The sequence below is a fragment of the Cucurbita pepo genome, unplaced genomic scaffold (assembly GCF_002806865.2).
Source record: "Cucurbita pepo subsp. pepo cultivar mu-cu-16 unplaced genomic scaffold, ASM280686v2 Cp4.1_scaffold000213, whole genome shotgun sequence".
Taxonomy (NCBI): domain Eukaryota; kingdom Viridiplantae; phylum Streptophyta; class Magnoliopsida; order Cucurbitales; family Cucurbitaceae; genus Cucurbita; species Cucurbita pepo.
The window spans coordinates 71,442-87,688 of record NW_019646471.1 but is presented as its reverse complement, the minus strand read 5'-3'; the positions used below and the strand labels follow the sequence as shown (position 1 = coordinate 87,688).

The window sequence follows — 16,247 nt, the reverse complement described above, 5'->3', positions numbered from 1 at the left end:
CCCACAAAATTTCAGATTTTTTTGACAACTCTAGCTATTTTTTATAATTTCTTATTATTTAATATTTAAAAATTCATTAAAAAAAATTGGTTGGTTGAAAAATTATGAAACTTGATTTCTAGATCCATTACAATGTCCCATTCATGAATCAATCGAGTTCATGGAAGAAAACAATCTAAAACTTGAGATATTTGACCGTATGACGGCTCAGAAAAATCGTATCTAGGCCTGGCAGACCAAAAATGCCTCAAAATGTACTATATAGGGGGGTGACTAGTCTGCATGGGCTGGGCACGGGGGTACCCCTATATCTTCTGCCACCCCCATGCCCCAAGCACTATGCGCCACACATGGGCATATGCTTGGGGCGTGGGGGTGGTGGTCGGCGGATGAGGGCGGTTGACGGCGGCGATGCGGTGGCGGAACTTGCACGGTGAGGCAGTGTCGGGTGCCTTTGGGCGTGCGACATGAGCCTTGTTGAGAATGAAATGTTGCGATGTTGCCTTCTAACTTGGGCTGGCTTGAGGATGGTTGATGGTTGGCACGATGATGAAACATGCAATGTGGGGTGGAGCCGGGTGCCTTCGGGCGTGCGACATGAACCTCGTTGAGTGTGTGACGTTGTGGTGATGCCTGCCAGCCTTGGGCCAGCCCTATGTTTTGAAGGCCGGTGGTGCCAGAACATGTTCGGCTGGTTGGAATCGGGTGCCTCTGGGCGTGCGACACGAGCCTCATTGAGCACGGAATGTTGCGATGTTGCCTTCTAATTGGGAATCTCTGGTGTGAGGACTGTGGATGGTTGCTAGTATGACGATGAAACATGCAAGGTGGGGTGGAGCCGGGTGCCTTCGGGCGTGCGGCATGAACCTCGTTGAGTGTGGGACGTTGTTGTGGTGTATGCCTCCCTTTCTTGGGCCAGCCCTATGTTTTGAAGGTTGCGTGGTAGCAGAACATGCACGGTGGGGCGGTGTCAAATGCCTTTGGGCGTGCGACATGAGACTTGTTGAGCACGTAATGTTTCCTTCCAACTTGGGCTGGTTTGAGGATGGTTGATGGCTGGTACGATGATGAAACATGCAAGGTGGGGTGGAACTGGGTGCCTTCGGGTGTCCGGGATGAACCTCGTTGAGTGTGTGACGTTGTGGTGATGCCTCTGGCCCATCCTTGGGCCAGCCCTATGTTTTGAAGGTGGCGTGTTGGCAGAACATGCACGGTGGGGTGGTGTCAAGTGCCTTTGGGTGTGCAACATGAGCCTTGTTGAGNTTTTGAAGGTGGCGTGTTGGCAGAACATGCACGGTGGGGCGGTGTCAAGTGCCTTTAGGTGTGCGACATGAGCCTTGTTGATCATCGAAGGGTTGTCTTGAGGATGGTTGATGGCTTGACCGCGCACGACGTTTTGGGCTTGGCTTCTTACGATGATTTTGCACCCCCGCTTGCGGTGGGTGTGAATAGTCGATCGTCGTCCAAGCTCGTTTTAGCGTACGGCGCATGAGTGGTGATTTGGTTGCTTGGGTCTATAGGCTTGATGCTCGGGCATCAAACTCTAGGCGCCATCTCCTCCTCATTGGTGTGTCCCAAAGTATTTTGAGTGACCATATAGTCCATCGGTTCTTGCATAGATTACCTCATGCACTGGTAGCATCGAGTCTTTGTTAGTCCCTTTCTATCAGCACCACTTGTTGGGTGCATGATGAACTTGGAAGCCTGCTTCACGTATCCCTTCAACCATTGCATGGCTTGTTGCGAAACGCGTCTCGGTTGCTTGTACTCTTGGATGCCGTGCATTTGGTGGCATGATGTGCTTGGGAAACCCCTGGAACATGTTGCCTATGTATTGCTAAATGAAGCATGAAAGAATGACGTTTGCTCCTACATTGCCCCCATTGTTGCCTCTCTCACACTCTCTTGGGAGGGGGAGACAGTGAAATTTGGTGGCAAGGGGTAGCAACGTTGTGCCCAGAATGCTACCTGGTTGATCCTGCCAGTAGTCATATGCTTGTCTCAAAGATTAAGCCATGCATGTGTAAGTATGAACTAATTCAGACTNCTGCCAGTAGTCATATGCTTGTCTCAAAGATTAAGCCATGCATGTGTAAGTATGAACTAATTCAGACTGTTAAACTGCGAATGGCTCATTAAATCAGTGATAGTTTGTTTAATGGTATTTGCTACTCGGATAACCGTAGTTCTAAGTTTCTTTGCAATTCTATGTAGTTTAGATTGCATGTAGAATCATTCAAGCTCGACATGATCAATCTTGCTTGTGGAGTGATTCGAATCTCAAACAAGTGTTTGAGATATTTGATCAACAAGAGTCATTCAAGCTAGACATGATCGATCTTGCTTGTGGAGTGATTTGAATCTCAATCAAGTGTTCTTGCCTTGAGATATTCGATCAACAAGGTAATCCGAATCTTATTCCCCTTGTATTGATTCCTTATCTTATCAAAATGGTTCTTCCTCAATCGAATCAACTTGTAACACATGAAATAATGGTTGAACTGAGTCTATCTAATTTTGTAGATGAATAATGAATGCTTGTTGAATCTTCTTGGTCTTGGATCGTGTAATAGATCTAGTTGAAACATTTGGAATATCGTGATCCTCATAAGTGGCCTACACTAGAATTGATTTTATCTTTGATTATGCTATTGTTTATCTTTTCTTCGAATCTTTCTATTTATTGATTATGCTTTTTCATCTTCTCACTTTTTTCTCATTTACCTAAACATCATATTTAGATCTTAAAAACAAAAAAAAGATTAAAAAAAGATTATAAATTGTCCTTGAGCAATTCTATCCAAAAATATGTTTGTGTTCCTTATTTCTTTTTGTTCATTTCCTTATCTTGATTTCCTTGAATAGCTTGCTGCGGTCAAAATTAATTGCTTTATCCATACATTATCCTACCTTTGTGTGTAATAAACACCGAGATTTCTCAGAGTGTGTAATAAATACCTTTGTGAGGTCCTAAATATATTTGTACAATCATGAACCAAGACAGAGGAAATGAAGGAGAGATAAGCTAGGTGGATAGAAGCACAGGTTAAGACCGTTACTAGTTTGAATCAAATTATTAGTACATTGACACACCAGATAGAGCAAATTGAAATAGCTTTAAGTAATCTTCAAAGAAGGGAAGTACAAATTGAAATAGCTTTAGGTAATCTTGAAAGAGTGGAAATACTGTTGAATAAAGGAGTTGAAAATGAAGAAGATATAAAAAAGAAAATTCTCGAGCAAAAACTCTATAACAGTTGTATAGATGAATATAATTTATTGTGTTGGGGGCTAATAAATTCAGAAAATGAATTATTGGTGGAATTGAAGGGGGTTGAATGTTCAAACCATTTTTCTTTTTCCTTCCTTAAATTCTACCTTCCAATATCCATAAAACAATTCAAATTTCTTGCCATTGGACACTCCCAATTCTCACACTCCCAATTCTCACACTCCCAATTCTCTTGCAAAATTGCTATATACATCATAAAAATACAACATATCATCCCTCAATCATCTTTATCATCATCTTCGTCGTAGTTGAAAGGCAGAGGCACCGATTTGAACGCTCGATATTTACCGACATTGTTCAAAAGCTCATTTTCAATTCTGTACCATCCATCCATCGTCAAAACATATATATAAATGAATAATCATGATACACTATGGAAGTAAGAATATGTATTAATTTACCTGAAGAAGTTCCATATGCCACGACGAATGATCTCTAAGCTAGCCATAATTGCAACCAACCCTTCTTTGTGTAAGAAAGGGACTTTGAAGTTCAACACAGTTTGCATCCAACCGAGTCTCAGCATCACATTCAACGCCTGCAATGTTTTCTATCTTTACAAATCGCCAGATAAAACACCAACATATTCTTCTATTCTCACTCTCACCATTGCAACGAAGTATACGCTCTTCCAAGGGACCAGGAGCTTGTCCCTCAACCACCGGTTCTTCGAATGCCGTTGCAGAAGCCCCCAGTCGATCACAAGGTCCCAGTACGTGCCCGATGCTGCTGCCATCACTGAAAATACCCAAGCTAGTATATACCAAAGATACAAGGTCTTGTTCAGACTGTATGCTGTCCTGAAGGAAGCAGCAGCGATAGCAAATGAGTATTTCATTCCGTTCAGTGCGTGCATTTTATCCTTCTCTTCATACAGCCGACGAAGGCACTGCCAAACACACAAAACCAAAAAACAACACATTAAGCTAAGCATGAGTACCTTCCCATTTCTACAATGCGGGAGTTCAGTTAAACATTGATACCAAGATTGGAGTACCTGCTGCAAGCGCGACAAGTGTGGAATAACGGCGACAATGAAACCGATGGTTTGGAATATGGTATTAGCCTTGCACGTGTTTACTCTAATTCTGTAATCTCCCCAACCATAATAGCAAATATAAAATTCCAAACATCTGAGTGCTTGCACCTGGCTGGTTAGCTGGTCAGCTAAGAAAAAGTCTGGGAGCACCACCTGAGAGAGACACAAAGTTGTTTGAGGTAAAATATTGCAATACCAACTTCAGAGTCTTCGAGCTTATTATGTACACGGTGGCCGCCATAATTTACCTTGTAGAGCGGAGCACATATGCAGTGAAACAGACAAGTGAGGAAGAAGAGACGACTCGAGCGATATATGATGTTAAACGGGCAGATAAGTATTGCAGTTACAAGCTGCAGAAGAAAATGCGAGTTTGTTTATGCAAAATTAAAAGCACTTGGAGAAGTTTGGTTTGGTGTCAAAATCTTACAACAACTGCCAACAGAGGGATAAGTTCAGTCACTGCTTGGAAATCTTTTGTACTTGGGTCCATTTCCATGTCAAGGTTTGAGAGCACAGAGCCTAATCCAAGTACTGCTAGAGCGAAAGCAACTAGGAGAACTTGACGATACCCCAACTCATTTCCTTCCTTGAAACCAAATATGAAGGAATAATTCACTCGATATCGCCCTCCAAAAGTATATGTCCGCAGCATACATAACCAAATGCAGAACAATAAATCCAAACAGGCTGCAAACAGATCAGAGTTCCCAAGTCAAAACCATTAGGATAGAATATAGTTTATTGTAACCGTCCAAGCCCGCCGCTAGCAAATATTGTCCTCTTTAGGCTTTTCCCTTTTGGGCTTTCCTCCACGTTTTTAAAACGCGTTTGCTAGGGAGAGGTTTTCACACCCTTATAAAGGGTGTTACGCTTTCCTCTCCAACTGATGTGAGATCTCACAATCCACCCCCCCTATCACCCTTTCCTTTCTCCAATCGATGTGGGACCCCCACCAAATCCACCCCCTTTGGGGCCAGCGTCCTTACTGGCACACCGCCTCGTGTCTACCCCCTTCAGGGAACAACCACCTTGCTGGCACATCGCCTAGTGTCTGGTTCTAATAACATTTGTAACGGCCCAAGCCCACCACTTGCAGATATTGTTTGTCCTCTTTGGGCTTTTCTATTTCGGGCTTCCCTCAAGGTTTTTAAAACACGTCTGCTAGGGAGAGGTTTCTATACCTTTTAAAGGGTGTTTCGTTCTCCTCCCCAACTAATGTGAGATCTCACATTTATGCTGCCACGTGATTAGTGCAACAAAGTTATTACTCAATAACAATAACAATAACAATAACTATAATTTTGATCTGCCCAACCACAGCCAGTTATTTACACAGTGGTTTAAGCTAAGAACAAGGATGACAGAGAATGTACGAGATGAAAATGAACAAACAGGTCAACAACATGTGTAATATGAGTGGAGAGTCGTGTAGTTACCTGTAAAGGGGAAACATGGTTTCCATGTACTTCGTGCTTCCACTGCTATCCACAATATTGCGGGCACGAACAATTAAGACGAGGGCTAAAACAAGAGCTGCAGAGTGTCACGGTCCTACATTCTTGACCGTGCGGCGTCGTGATCTATACACGCTCACGACCAGCCTTAAGCGGAATTAAGCCCCATACATATTTTTCGCCCCGGTTTTGTGGCTTTGTGGCTTCGTCGGACCTTAGGCGAGGTTTGTCTTCGCCAATCGAACATCGCTTGTGCGGAATCCAAGCTTGTTCAACCACACACGCCGCCTGTGCGTGTATGTTCAATCGTCTGCGACACATCCGACTTGCCTCTACACTAGGCCAACTCATTCGGCTCGACCTTGCCTCTACTCGGGCCAAGGTCTCTCAATACAACGTCGCATCTCATCTTGCCATCTCGATCCCCATCGACGGGGTCCATATGTCTTGACGCCATCCCGAGTCTCGGGATGTCGTCGGCCATCATAACTCGTTCAGTCGTGCCATCGAGAATGGGCCCGCGTGTCGTTCATCTCATCGGGGCTTCCCGAACATCCATCCATCCGGGTTCTATCGAGGCATAGGCCCTCCCGTGCCCATGCCGAGTCATTTACGGATACCGTACCGGATAGCGGGTGTATGTAGCAACCTCCAACACGCGGGCTAGGGCGCAATACCGGCACACCCGTGCCGTCCGGTACTGTCCTTCAAAAACCCATTTCAAAGGAAGTCGCCCGAGACACTCGTCTCGGCACGCTCGCCCACACTGTGACACACGTATGTGCCACAGGGTAGCTCACTTAGGCCACAGGGCCCAGGGGTGGTGGAGAGCTAACACCATGGTACCCCCTATAGTACATTTTGAGCCATTTTCATTCTACCAGGAGTAGACATGATTTTCGTGAGGTGTCATACGGTGTCGTGCATTGTCCGTCCAATGTCCGATCGACACCAAACTTGGCGAGCATTCATATTTCATATGGACGGACTTAACTCCCGAACCGCATGACCAAATTCCTTCCGGAACCTCGACTTTTGAGGTTAAGGCCCGGGGCCCTACCCGGCCCTTCAACAAGCCTATCTTGTCCTTCATGTCTATGCTGATGTCTCTGTTATGCTTGTGTCTCAACATGTCTTCAATACCCACTTTGCGTGGTGGTGTGTTGGATGATGCATCGTCCTCCTCGATCGCATCATGGCATTCTTCTACGTTGGCCCGCATATGGCCGGATGGGCGTCTCTTGAGGGACGCCCCTTTGCTTGTCATGGCGTGAGGGTCACAACCTACTCTCTTCATAGTAAGGTTGTGACATTCTCCCCCACTTAACTTAGTCATCGTCCTCGATGACTTACTCGGGTCACAATCATATTGCAGATTGTGACATTCTCCCCTACTTAATCTAGTCATCGTCCTCGATGACTTTCTCGGGCGCGTTCGCCCCACCTATTACAAAATTCTCCCCCACTCAATCTCGGCATCGTCCCGATGACGATCCGACTCTTTGTCTGTTGGCGACTTGACTCGCTGGATTTGGTTGTGCTTCAGAAAAATCTTCTATCGTTGAGCACCTGACGATCTTTTGTCATAATGCTCTCCCTGCTGACGTCTTATGCCAACTTGGGACAAGTTCGAGTGGATGCTTCTGACTTCTCTTTCGTCAGGTGGCACCACGTTCTGACTCTTGACTTGGTCAGTTGTTGGGTGAACTTGTCCTCACTTAGGCTTGTTCCTTTATCTACGGCTATCCCCATTCGGACCTATTTCTGTTGTTCGCCCATCTTGGACTCGGCCACCGAGACTCGCAACGTAGACGTGACTCTTCAGCGTTTGCCATAGTTGTGGGTGAGGCTGACTCTCTTTGCAGACACTCACCAGACAAGTATGGACTTAAGTAGGCACTTTTACCCTATCGTGGCCAACTTGGCCCCAGTGTGTGTATCCTCTTCGGATCACATAAACTAGTGCACCCCTCGGGGTGGGGCTCGCAAGCCCAACCGCGACACTCTTTGGTCGCGACCACTTCTCCTGTGAACTAGTGCACCCCTCGGGGTGGGGCTCGCAAGCCCAACCGCAACACTCTTTTGGTCGCGATCACTTCTCCTATTGAGCAAAGTCAAACCCTTTGACAGTCTCTTCAATTGTTGGCGCTGTCTTTCGACCAACTCTTTGTATTTTGTCACTTTCGTGTGACTACTGTTCTGCTTGAACTTCCAGCTTGTTGCTCACTTCTCGAGCGGATACTGGTCTTGACATCTGTTGGTGGAGTCATCCACCCTAGGCACAAGGTGGTGACTCAAGGAATACACGTGTGCTCGTATGTCCGAGCACCTTTACGGGGTGAGAGACATTGATGTTGCTCTCCCCCGCTCGAACTCGGCTGCCTCTTTGCAGCAAGGTCGTCCCCCCATAAGGACTTACATTGTATACGGCTTTTGCACTCGGCCGACGCTTGTCTTTTCTTGACTCTCGGCTTCTCTGCTTGCAACCACTGACACTATTCCTCTAATGTGAATGGTTCTTTGGAACGCACCGTCATGGTGCTTTCTGTTTCAGCTGCCCTGTCTCACCTCGGAACTGCAAGCTCTCGTCAGGTGAGCTTGGTCTANTCGATGACGATCCGACTCTTTGTCTGTTGGCGACTTGACTCGCCGAATTTGGTTGTGCTTCCGAAAAGTCTTCTATTGTTGAGCACCTGACGATCTTTTGTCNCTTGACACACTTGCAAGGTCTTCGATCAACTCTTGGGTTCATTTCTCTTGACTGTCTTGCCCGACTAGACGCACAAAGTGTGGCTCTGATACCAACTGTCACGGTCCTACATTCTTGACCCTGCGGCGTCGTGATCTATACACGCTCACAACCAGCCTTAAGGGGAATTAAGCCCCATACATATTTTTCGCCCCGGCTTTGTGGCTTCGTCGGACCTTAGGCGAGGTTTGTCTTCGCCAATCGAACATCGCTTGTGCGGAATCCAAGCTTGTTCAACCACACACGCCGCCTGTGCGTGTATGTTCAATCGTCTGCGACACATCCGACTTGCCTCTACGCTAGGCCAACTCATTCGGCTCGACCTTGCCTCTACTCGGGCCAAGGTCTCTCAATACAACGTCGCATCTCATCTTGCCATCTCGATCCCCATCGACGGGGTCCATATGTCTTGACGCCATCCCGAGTCTCGGGATGTCGTCGGCCATCATAACTCGTTCAGTCGTGCCATCGAGAATGGGCCCGCGTGTCGTTCATCTCATCGGGGCTTCCCGAACATCCATCCATCCGGGTTCTATCGAGGCATGGGCCCTCCCGTGCCCATGCCGAGTCATTTACGGATACCGTACCGGATAGCGGGTGTATGTAGCAACCTCCAACACGCGGGCTAGGGCGCAATACCGGCACACCCGTGCCGTCCGGTACTGTCCTTCAAAAACCCATTTCAAAGGAAGTCGCCCGAGACACTCGTCTCGGCACGCTCGCCCACACTGTGACACACGTATGTGCCACAGGGTAGCTCACTTAGGCCACAGGGCCCAGGGGTGGTGGAGAGCTAACACCATGGTACCCCCTATAGTACATTTTGAGCCATTTTCATTCTACCAGGAGTAGACATGATTTTCGTGAGGTGTCATACGGTGTCGTGCATTGTCCGTCCAATGTCCGATCGACACCAAACTTGGCGAGCATTCATATTTCATATGGACGGACTTAACTCCCGAACCGCATGACCAAATTCCTTCCGGAACCTCGACTTTTGAGGTTAAGGCCCGGGGCCCTACCCGGCCCTTCAACAAGCCTATCTTGTCCTTCATGTCTATGCTGATGTCTCTGTTATGCTTGTGTCTCAACATGTCTTCAATACCCACTTTGCGTGGTGGTGTGTTGGATGATGCATCGTCCTCCTCGATCGCATCATGGCATTCTTCTACGTTGGCCCGCATATGGCCGGATGGGCGTCTCTTGAGGGACGCCCCTTTGCTTGTCATGGCGTGAGGGTCACAACCTACTCTCTTCATAGTAAGGTTGTGACATTCTCCCCCACTTAACTTAGTCATCGTCCTCGATGACTTACTCGGGTCACAATCATATTGCAGATTGTGACATTCTCCCCTACTTAATCTAGTCATCGTCCTCGATGACTTTCTCGGGCGCGTTCGCCCCACCTATTACAAAATTCTCCCCCACTCAATCTCGGCATCGTCCCGATGACGATCCGACTCTTTGTCTGTTGGCGACTTGACTCGCTGGATTTGGTTGTGCTTCAGAAAAATCTTCTATCGTTGAGCACCTGACGATCTTTTGTCATAATGCTCTCCCTGCTGACGTCTTATGCCAACTTGGGACAAGTTCGAGTGGATGCTTCTGACTTCTCTTTCGTCAGGTGGCACCACGTTCTGACTCTTGACTTGGTCAGTTGTTGGGTGAACTTGTCCTCACTTAGGCTTGTTCCTTTATCTACGGCTATCCCCATTCGGACCTATTTCTGTTGTTCGCCCATCTTGGACTCGGCCACCGAGACTCGCAACGTAGACGTGACTCTTCAGCGTTTGCCATAGTTGTGGGTGAGGCTGACTCTCTTTGCAGACACTCACCAGACAAGTATGGACTTCGGAGGCACTCTTGCCCTATTTTGGCCAACTTGGCCCCAGTGTGTGTATCCTCTTCGGATCACATAAACTAGTGCACCCCTCGGGGTGGGGCTCGCAAGCCCAGTCGCGACACTCTTTGATCGCGACCACTTCTCCTGTGAACTAGTGCACCCCTCAGGGTGGGGCTCGCAAGCCCAACCGCAACACTCTTTGGTCGCGACCACTTCTCCTGTGAATTGATTCACCCCCTTGGGGTGGGGCTCGCAAGCCCGGACGCAACGCTCTTTGGTTGCGACCACTTCTCCTATTGAGCAAAGTCAACTCTTTGACAGTCTCTTCAGTTGTTGGCGCTAACTTTCGGCCAACTCTTTGTATTTTGTCACATCGTGTGACTACTGTTGTGCGTGAACTTCCAGCTTGTTGCTCACTTCTCGAGCGGATACTGGTCTTGACATCTGTTGGTGGAGTCATCCACCCTAGGCACAAGGTGGTGACTCAAGGAATACACGTGTGCTCGTATGTCCGAGCACCTTTACGGGGTGAGAGACTTATTGATGTTGCTCTCCCCCGCTCGAAGTCAGCTGCCACTTTGCAGCAAGTTCGTCCCCCCATAAGGACTTACATTGTATACGGTTTTTGCACTCGGCCGACGCTTGTCTTTTCTTGACTCTCGGCTTCTCTGCTTGCAACCACCGACACTATTCCTCTAATGTGAATGGTTCTTTGGAAGGCACCGTCATGGTGCTTTCTGTTTCAGCTGTCTTGTCTTACTTCGGAACAGCAAGCTCTTGTCAGGTGAGCTTGGTCTTGCTTGACGGGTAGATCTTCCCATGTTGAGGTGTCGACACGCGACACTAATGAATTTCGGGTAGTCTTGGCTTCAACGCCCAACTGATTATAATTCTGACCGGCAACTGTCCTGCCCACTTCGGCACTCTTGACACACTTGCAAGGTCTTCGATCAACTCTTGGGTTCATTTCTCTTGACTGTCTTGCCCGACTAGACACACAAAGTGTGGATCTGATACCAATTGTCACGGTCCTATATTCTTGACCGTGCGGCGTCGTGATCTTCTTCAAAAACCCATTTCAAAGGAAGTCGCCCGAGACACTCGTCTCGGCACGCTCGCCCACACTGTGACACACGTATGTGCCACAGGGTAGCTCACTTAGGCCACAGGGCCCAGGGGTGGTGGAGAGCTAAACACCATGGTACCCCTATAGTACATTTTGAGCCATTTTCATCCTATCAGGAGGAGACATGATTTTCGTGAGGTGTCATACGGTGTCGTGCATTGTCCGTCCAATGTCCGATCGACACCAAACTTGGCGAGCATTCATATTTCATATGGACGGACTTAACTCCCGAACCGCATGACCAAATTCCTTCCGGAACCTCGACTTTTGAGGTTAAGGCCCGGGGCCCTACCCGGCCCTTCAACAAGCCTATCTTGTCCTTCATGTCTATGCTGATGTCTCTGTTATGCTTGTGTCTCAACATGTCTTCAATGCCCACTTTGCGTGGTGGTGTGTTGGATGATGCATCGTCCTCCTCGATCGTATCATGGCATTCTCCTACGTTGGCCCGCATATGGCCGGATAGGCGTCTCTTGAGGGACGCCCCTTTGCTTGTCATGGCGTGAGGGTCACAACCTACTCTCTTCGTAGTAAGGTTGTGACACAGAGCAGCCAGCTAGAAAACCTGCAAATCGTTTGAGTTCAAGTGTGAGAGATTGGTAAAAAGGGTTGTCCCTAAAATAATAAGCATAAATGGTACAACAAATCATGGTGAAAATCAGAGCATGTGCCCATGGAAAATGTTGTCCAATGTTTCTCTCTCTTTGCTTTGGGTCTTAAAATATTCATGGCTTTGCTGCGATTGGAATTGCAAAAATGTTTGATGAATGTGTTCTCAGCCCTCTCCATTAACTTGGCAACCTGCATTGGCATTTAGTATATTATAATTCAAGAAAGAACTTACTTTAAGAAAGAAATGGTTGAAAAAGCTATATCTCACATCATCTGATCGTCCAAGGTAAGAACTGTCCACCGTTTTCATGTAGGTTTTTGAGGCATTTCGTGATGTAATCTGCAATCAAAGCACCACTTCACAGTCACCCTTCTTAATTGAACACAATCAATCAGATAGGAAATGAAATTACCTTGTCATATTTCTTCATGATCTTTGAGAACGCCAGTGTATTCAAGAAGCTGGGTAAATTCCATGAATGAGAAAAGATTAAGCAATTTGAGCATTGAAAAAGAGGAGAAAATAGAGGAGGAAGATGTACCTGTAGCTCTTGAGAAGCCTAAGTTTCTGGTAAAACACAGAGAAGGCATGCTTGAGTTGTTCTTCAACTTTATTTAGATTGTCTCTGCTGAACCGGAGTTCAGTGTTCTTAGAGATTTTAAGGAATTCCTTTATGGTTGAACGAGGTGTTTCAACGGTTTCATTCATTTTCACACGATCAAGAACATTTAATGGAGGTGGTCTAACAACCTTCAATTTGCTCAATTTATCTTCTCCAACCTGTTTACCTCTGGATATCGTGTCGATATCGTCCCCATCTTCATTTAACTCACCACCCCCGCCTTCCTCAATTATCTCCATGCCCACATGAGGTCTCTCTGCTCATCAAAACATATATACTCATAAAACAGTTTCTACTTAGTACTGTTCTACCATACAACAACTCCATTGAAACAAAAACAAACAACCAAACAACTTCTTTCTACTTCATCAAACCATGAAAACACTCGGAAATGGCAAATAGAGATATCATCAAAAGCCTAAACAAGAATGGAATGAAGCTAAACGGTTAGGAATCACGACTCTCCAGAATGGTATGATATTGTCCACTCTGAGCATAAGCTCTCGTAGCTTTGCTTAGCCCTTATACCAATGGGGATGTATTCCTTTACTTATAAATCAATGATCATTCCCTAAATTAGGGAACGTGGGAGTTCCAACTCACTTCTAGATAAAGCCCCTTTTGGGGTGGAAACCGACAAGGTAGCGGAAGAAGCAGCAATCCCAGAAGCAAGACGCGTCATATCAACAGTCTTCTCAGCCATATTGAAAAGCAAACCCTGAGGGTTCTCAACCTTGACTCTGAAAGCAATCAAAGCATCCATCTGCTTGTCCAACATCTCCGCTTCCTTCATGACCTCCTCGACCTTAGCCTTATAGAACTTATCGACTTTGTTAAACTCTTCATCGAGCCTCTTGAAGAAGAGGAGTTCGTTCTCAGCGCCATCATCGGCGGCTCTAAGGAATGTGGTCTTGTAGTTCTGAGACCCATCCTCGTGCATACAGTTAACGAGAATTGCTTGGTTGTCGAAATCGGTATGAGAAGGAGCGGAAGGATGAGCGGTACCCTGAGTGAGACCGCTGAAGGCTCTGTAGAGAGTAAGCTTGCGCTTCAAGGCAGAGGGCTGAGGGGTGGGAGAAGGGCCATTTCTGAGCTTGAATCTCTGAATCCCTTTGAAAAGGGTTTTGAGGACATTGTAATCCATGTAGGCGTTGTGCCACTCCGGCACCATTTGAGCCGTGAATTCCTTGCCGAACTTCACTGGGGGATTGTATTGGAGAGAAATGTGAGGGAATTATGTGGAGTTAAAGGGAGAAACGCAGAGGGGAATTGGGAGGATGATGAAGATGATAAAAGGGGGAGAGGGGAAATGGAAAGGCATATATATATAGTGGTGGGGGACTAGAGACCATTTCAAAGGTTTGAGGAGCTCTGGTATGCTGCCATGGAAGGTTCTGAGCAAAACCCAAGCAGATGCGCTATAGCCTATTTACACACACACACACACACACACAAACAGAGAATGTGTTCTTTCCTTTTTTTTAACACAAGAGAGAGATTTGATTTGTTGATTTGATCAAAGTATAAACTTCTGTTTTTTTTTTTTTTTTTAATTTCTTTTAATTAAATATCATTTTTTCTGATTATACTTTAAATTTTCTTCCTATTTTTATTAGATCTTAATAATAGCTTTGACTTTTTCAAAAAGAAAATAGCAATAAATCTTGAATATTTATTTTTAAGTTAAATTATTATTGTTATTATTTAACCCATTCACGAACAAAATTAACCTTCAAAAAAAAAANAAAAAAAAAAAAAAAAAAAAAAAAAAAAAAAAAAAAAAAATTAAATTTAAGATTTATTGAAAATGTAACAATCCTAGCTTTCTACTAACCTAAAGTCGTCATTATCGTCATAACCTATGCTTTTATGCGGAATTAGACATCTAAAACACTGTCATGAACTTATATGTTCAAAAGCACTTTGAAACAATAGAAGAAAACATTGGATAAAGCAAATAAAACATTAAAAGTGAAAGCACCCTACACTAGCCTAAGTCTAATAAAATGAAAATTACTATTCTATGCACGTGTCATGGTCTCTACTTGCAATGTTGTCATCAGTGGTAGATGGGTATCTGACTTTAATTGAAATAGAAGTAGCGCACGGTTTGAGTATTTTAAGAAATACTCAGAAGTGACTCCACACTAGGGGAAGAGAATGTAAAACACATGAACTCATGATTAGGAACTTATCGTTAAAACCATCATAGGAGTGACCTCCAGTTCGGACAAAATCAGATGTGTAGTACTTCCCTACACACGACCCATATGTGCGAGTGTGGATATCCAAGCAGTTTGCATCCCCTGGACCCATCATGCTTGAGCTAGCTGTTTGTAGCGACGTCTGAAGGTCAACAGACCCCCGAGTATTATACGAGACATGATGATCATCATCATTATCATAGTGTATGCGTCTCTACTCATCATCATAAATGGAGAAGTAACCCAATGTATATGCACACACAAAATGCATGAGGTCCCTATAGTTTTCATCTTTAAATCATCTTTATGACACAACCCTATACATGGTTCATATGTTTCTCTAAGTAACATGCATGTATTGGCCTTCATACATTATCTATCATTAACATTAACTAGGAGTGTGTCTTAGAAAAGTCTTAGAAAATCATCTTCATAATGTATCATGACATTTAATACGTACACATTATTTAAATATGGAAAAACATTATATTAAGTCATCTCATCATCATACATCTTAAATCATCATATTATCATACATCATCAACATATAACGTCATCATATAACATTATCGTATAACATCATATAGCATTATCATATAACATAGTCACGTAATCATATATCATATAACAGAGTCACATTATCATATAATATAAAGCATAAATGACACGTGTAAGGATCATTGGGCACGTGTCATCATACATAAGGCAAGTATTCCAACTTAGCGATAGTAAGACCACTTCCTTGGTTGACCTTAGCTGACATTCTCCCTAAATTTGAATGCTTGTTGCTAAATTAATGTTGCTCTATGAAATTTGATTCTACTTAAGGAGTCTCATCATCATCAATTATAATTCTAGCGAGGGAATTGTCTCCCCCAATTTTGTATAAAATAATTTAAACTTACTCTTAATAATTTAATTTAAAGTAAACCTAATCTTGCATAAAATAATTTATAGTTACTCCTAATCATTTAAACTAGCTAAACCTAATTATTCCTAAATAATTTAAACTTGATTCCAAAAATTTAAACGAGCTAGAAGGTAGTCATACTAACTTTAAATGCTTCCATATAGTTGAAATGAGAAGGAAAGGATCCGAGCGAATCAGACCCAAGTCGGATCAACCAAAATGCTGGCATGGAACTGTAAAAAAATGTATTCTCCAATTGACTTCGAATAGTTCAAGTGAGATAATAAAATGGAGCGAGGAACCTCCCACTTATAGTGGAGGTCAATTCCTACTTCTCAACTTAAGAAATGTGGGAAGTTTTTTTTTTTTTTTTTTTTTTTTTTTTTTTTTTT

At 44.7% G+C, this 16,247-nt stretch overlaps 2 protein-coding genes across 2 annotated transcripts; both read right to left on the bottom strand.

Annotated features, from left to right (window-relative positions):
- Positions 1-3,509: 3,509 nt before the first annotated feature.
- On the bottom strand, positions 3,510-7,055 carry LOC111784493 (phosphate transporter PHO1 homolog 3-like). Its single transcript, XM_023665180.1, has 7 exons — positions 6,932-7,055; positions 4,762-5,021; positions 4,580-4,684; positions 4,290-4,484; positions 3,900-4,181; positions 3,694-3,830; positions 3,510-3,609 (listed from the first exon to the last, which is right to left on the bottom strand). The coding sequence occupies exons 1-7, from the start codon at positions 7,053-7,055 to the stop codon at positions 3,510-3,512; spliced, it is 1,203 nt and encodes a 400-aa protein (XP_023520948.1).
- Positions 7,056-12,015: 4,960 nt separating this feature from the next.
- LOC111784492 (phosphate transporter PHO1 homolog 3-like) lies at positions 12,016-13,912 on the bottom strand. Its single transcript, XM_023665179.1, has 6 exons — positions 13,345-13,912; positions 12,661-12,997; positions 12,532-12,580; positions 12,351-12,458; positions 12,178-12,307; positions 12,016-12,071 (listed from the first exon to the last, which is right to left on the bottom strand). The coding sequence occupies exons 1-6, from the start codon at positions 13,910-13,912 to the stop codon at positions 12,016-12,018; spliced, it is 1,248 nt and encodes a 415-aa protein (XP_023520947.1).
- Positions 13,913-16,247: the final 2,335 nt, after the last annotated feature.

Excerpts from the sequence above, each read along its gene's own strand:
- LOC111784493 (XM_023665180.1), bottom strand. The coding sequence starts at position 7,055 with ATGACAAGCAAAGGGGCGTCCCTCAAGAGACGCCCATCCGGCCATATG. Across the intron at positions 4,182-4,289 it reads ACTTGTCGCGCTTGCAGCAG|TGCCTTCGTCGGCTGTATGA; the intron begins GTACTCCAATCT and ends TGTGTTTGGCAG. Across the intron at positions 3,610-3,693 it reads GGCATATGGAACTTCTTCAG|AATTGAAAATGAGCTTTTGA; the intron begins GTAAATTAATAC and ends TGGATGGTACAG.
- LOC111784492 (XM_023665179.1), bottom strand. The coding sequence starts at position 13,912 with ATGGTGCCGGAGTGGCACAACGCCTACATGGATTACAATGTCCTCAAA. Across the intron at positions 12,581-12,660 it reads AGGCTTCTCAAGAGCTACAG|CTTCTTGAATACACTGGCGT; the intron begins GTACATCTTCCT and ends GAATTTACCCAG. Across the intron at positions 12,072-12,177 it reads TTGGACAACATTTTCCATGG|GTTTTCTAGCTGGCTGCTCT; the intron begins GCACATGCTCTG and ends AACGATTTGCAG.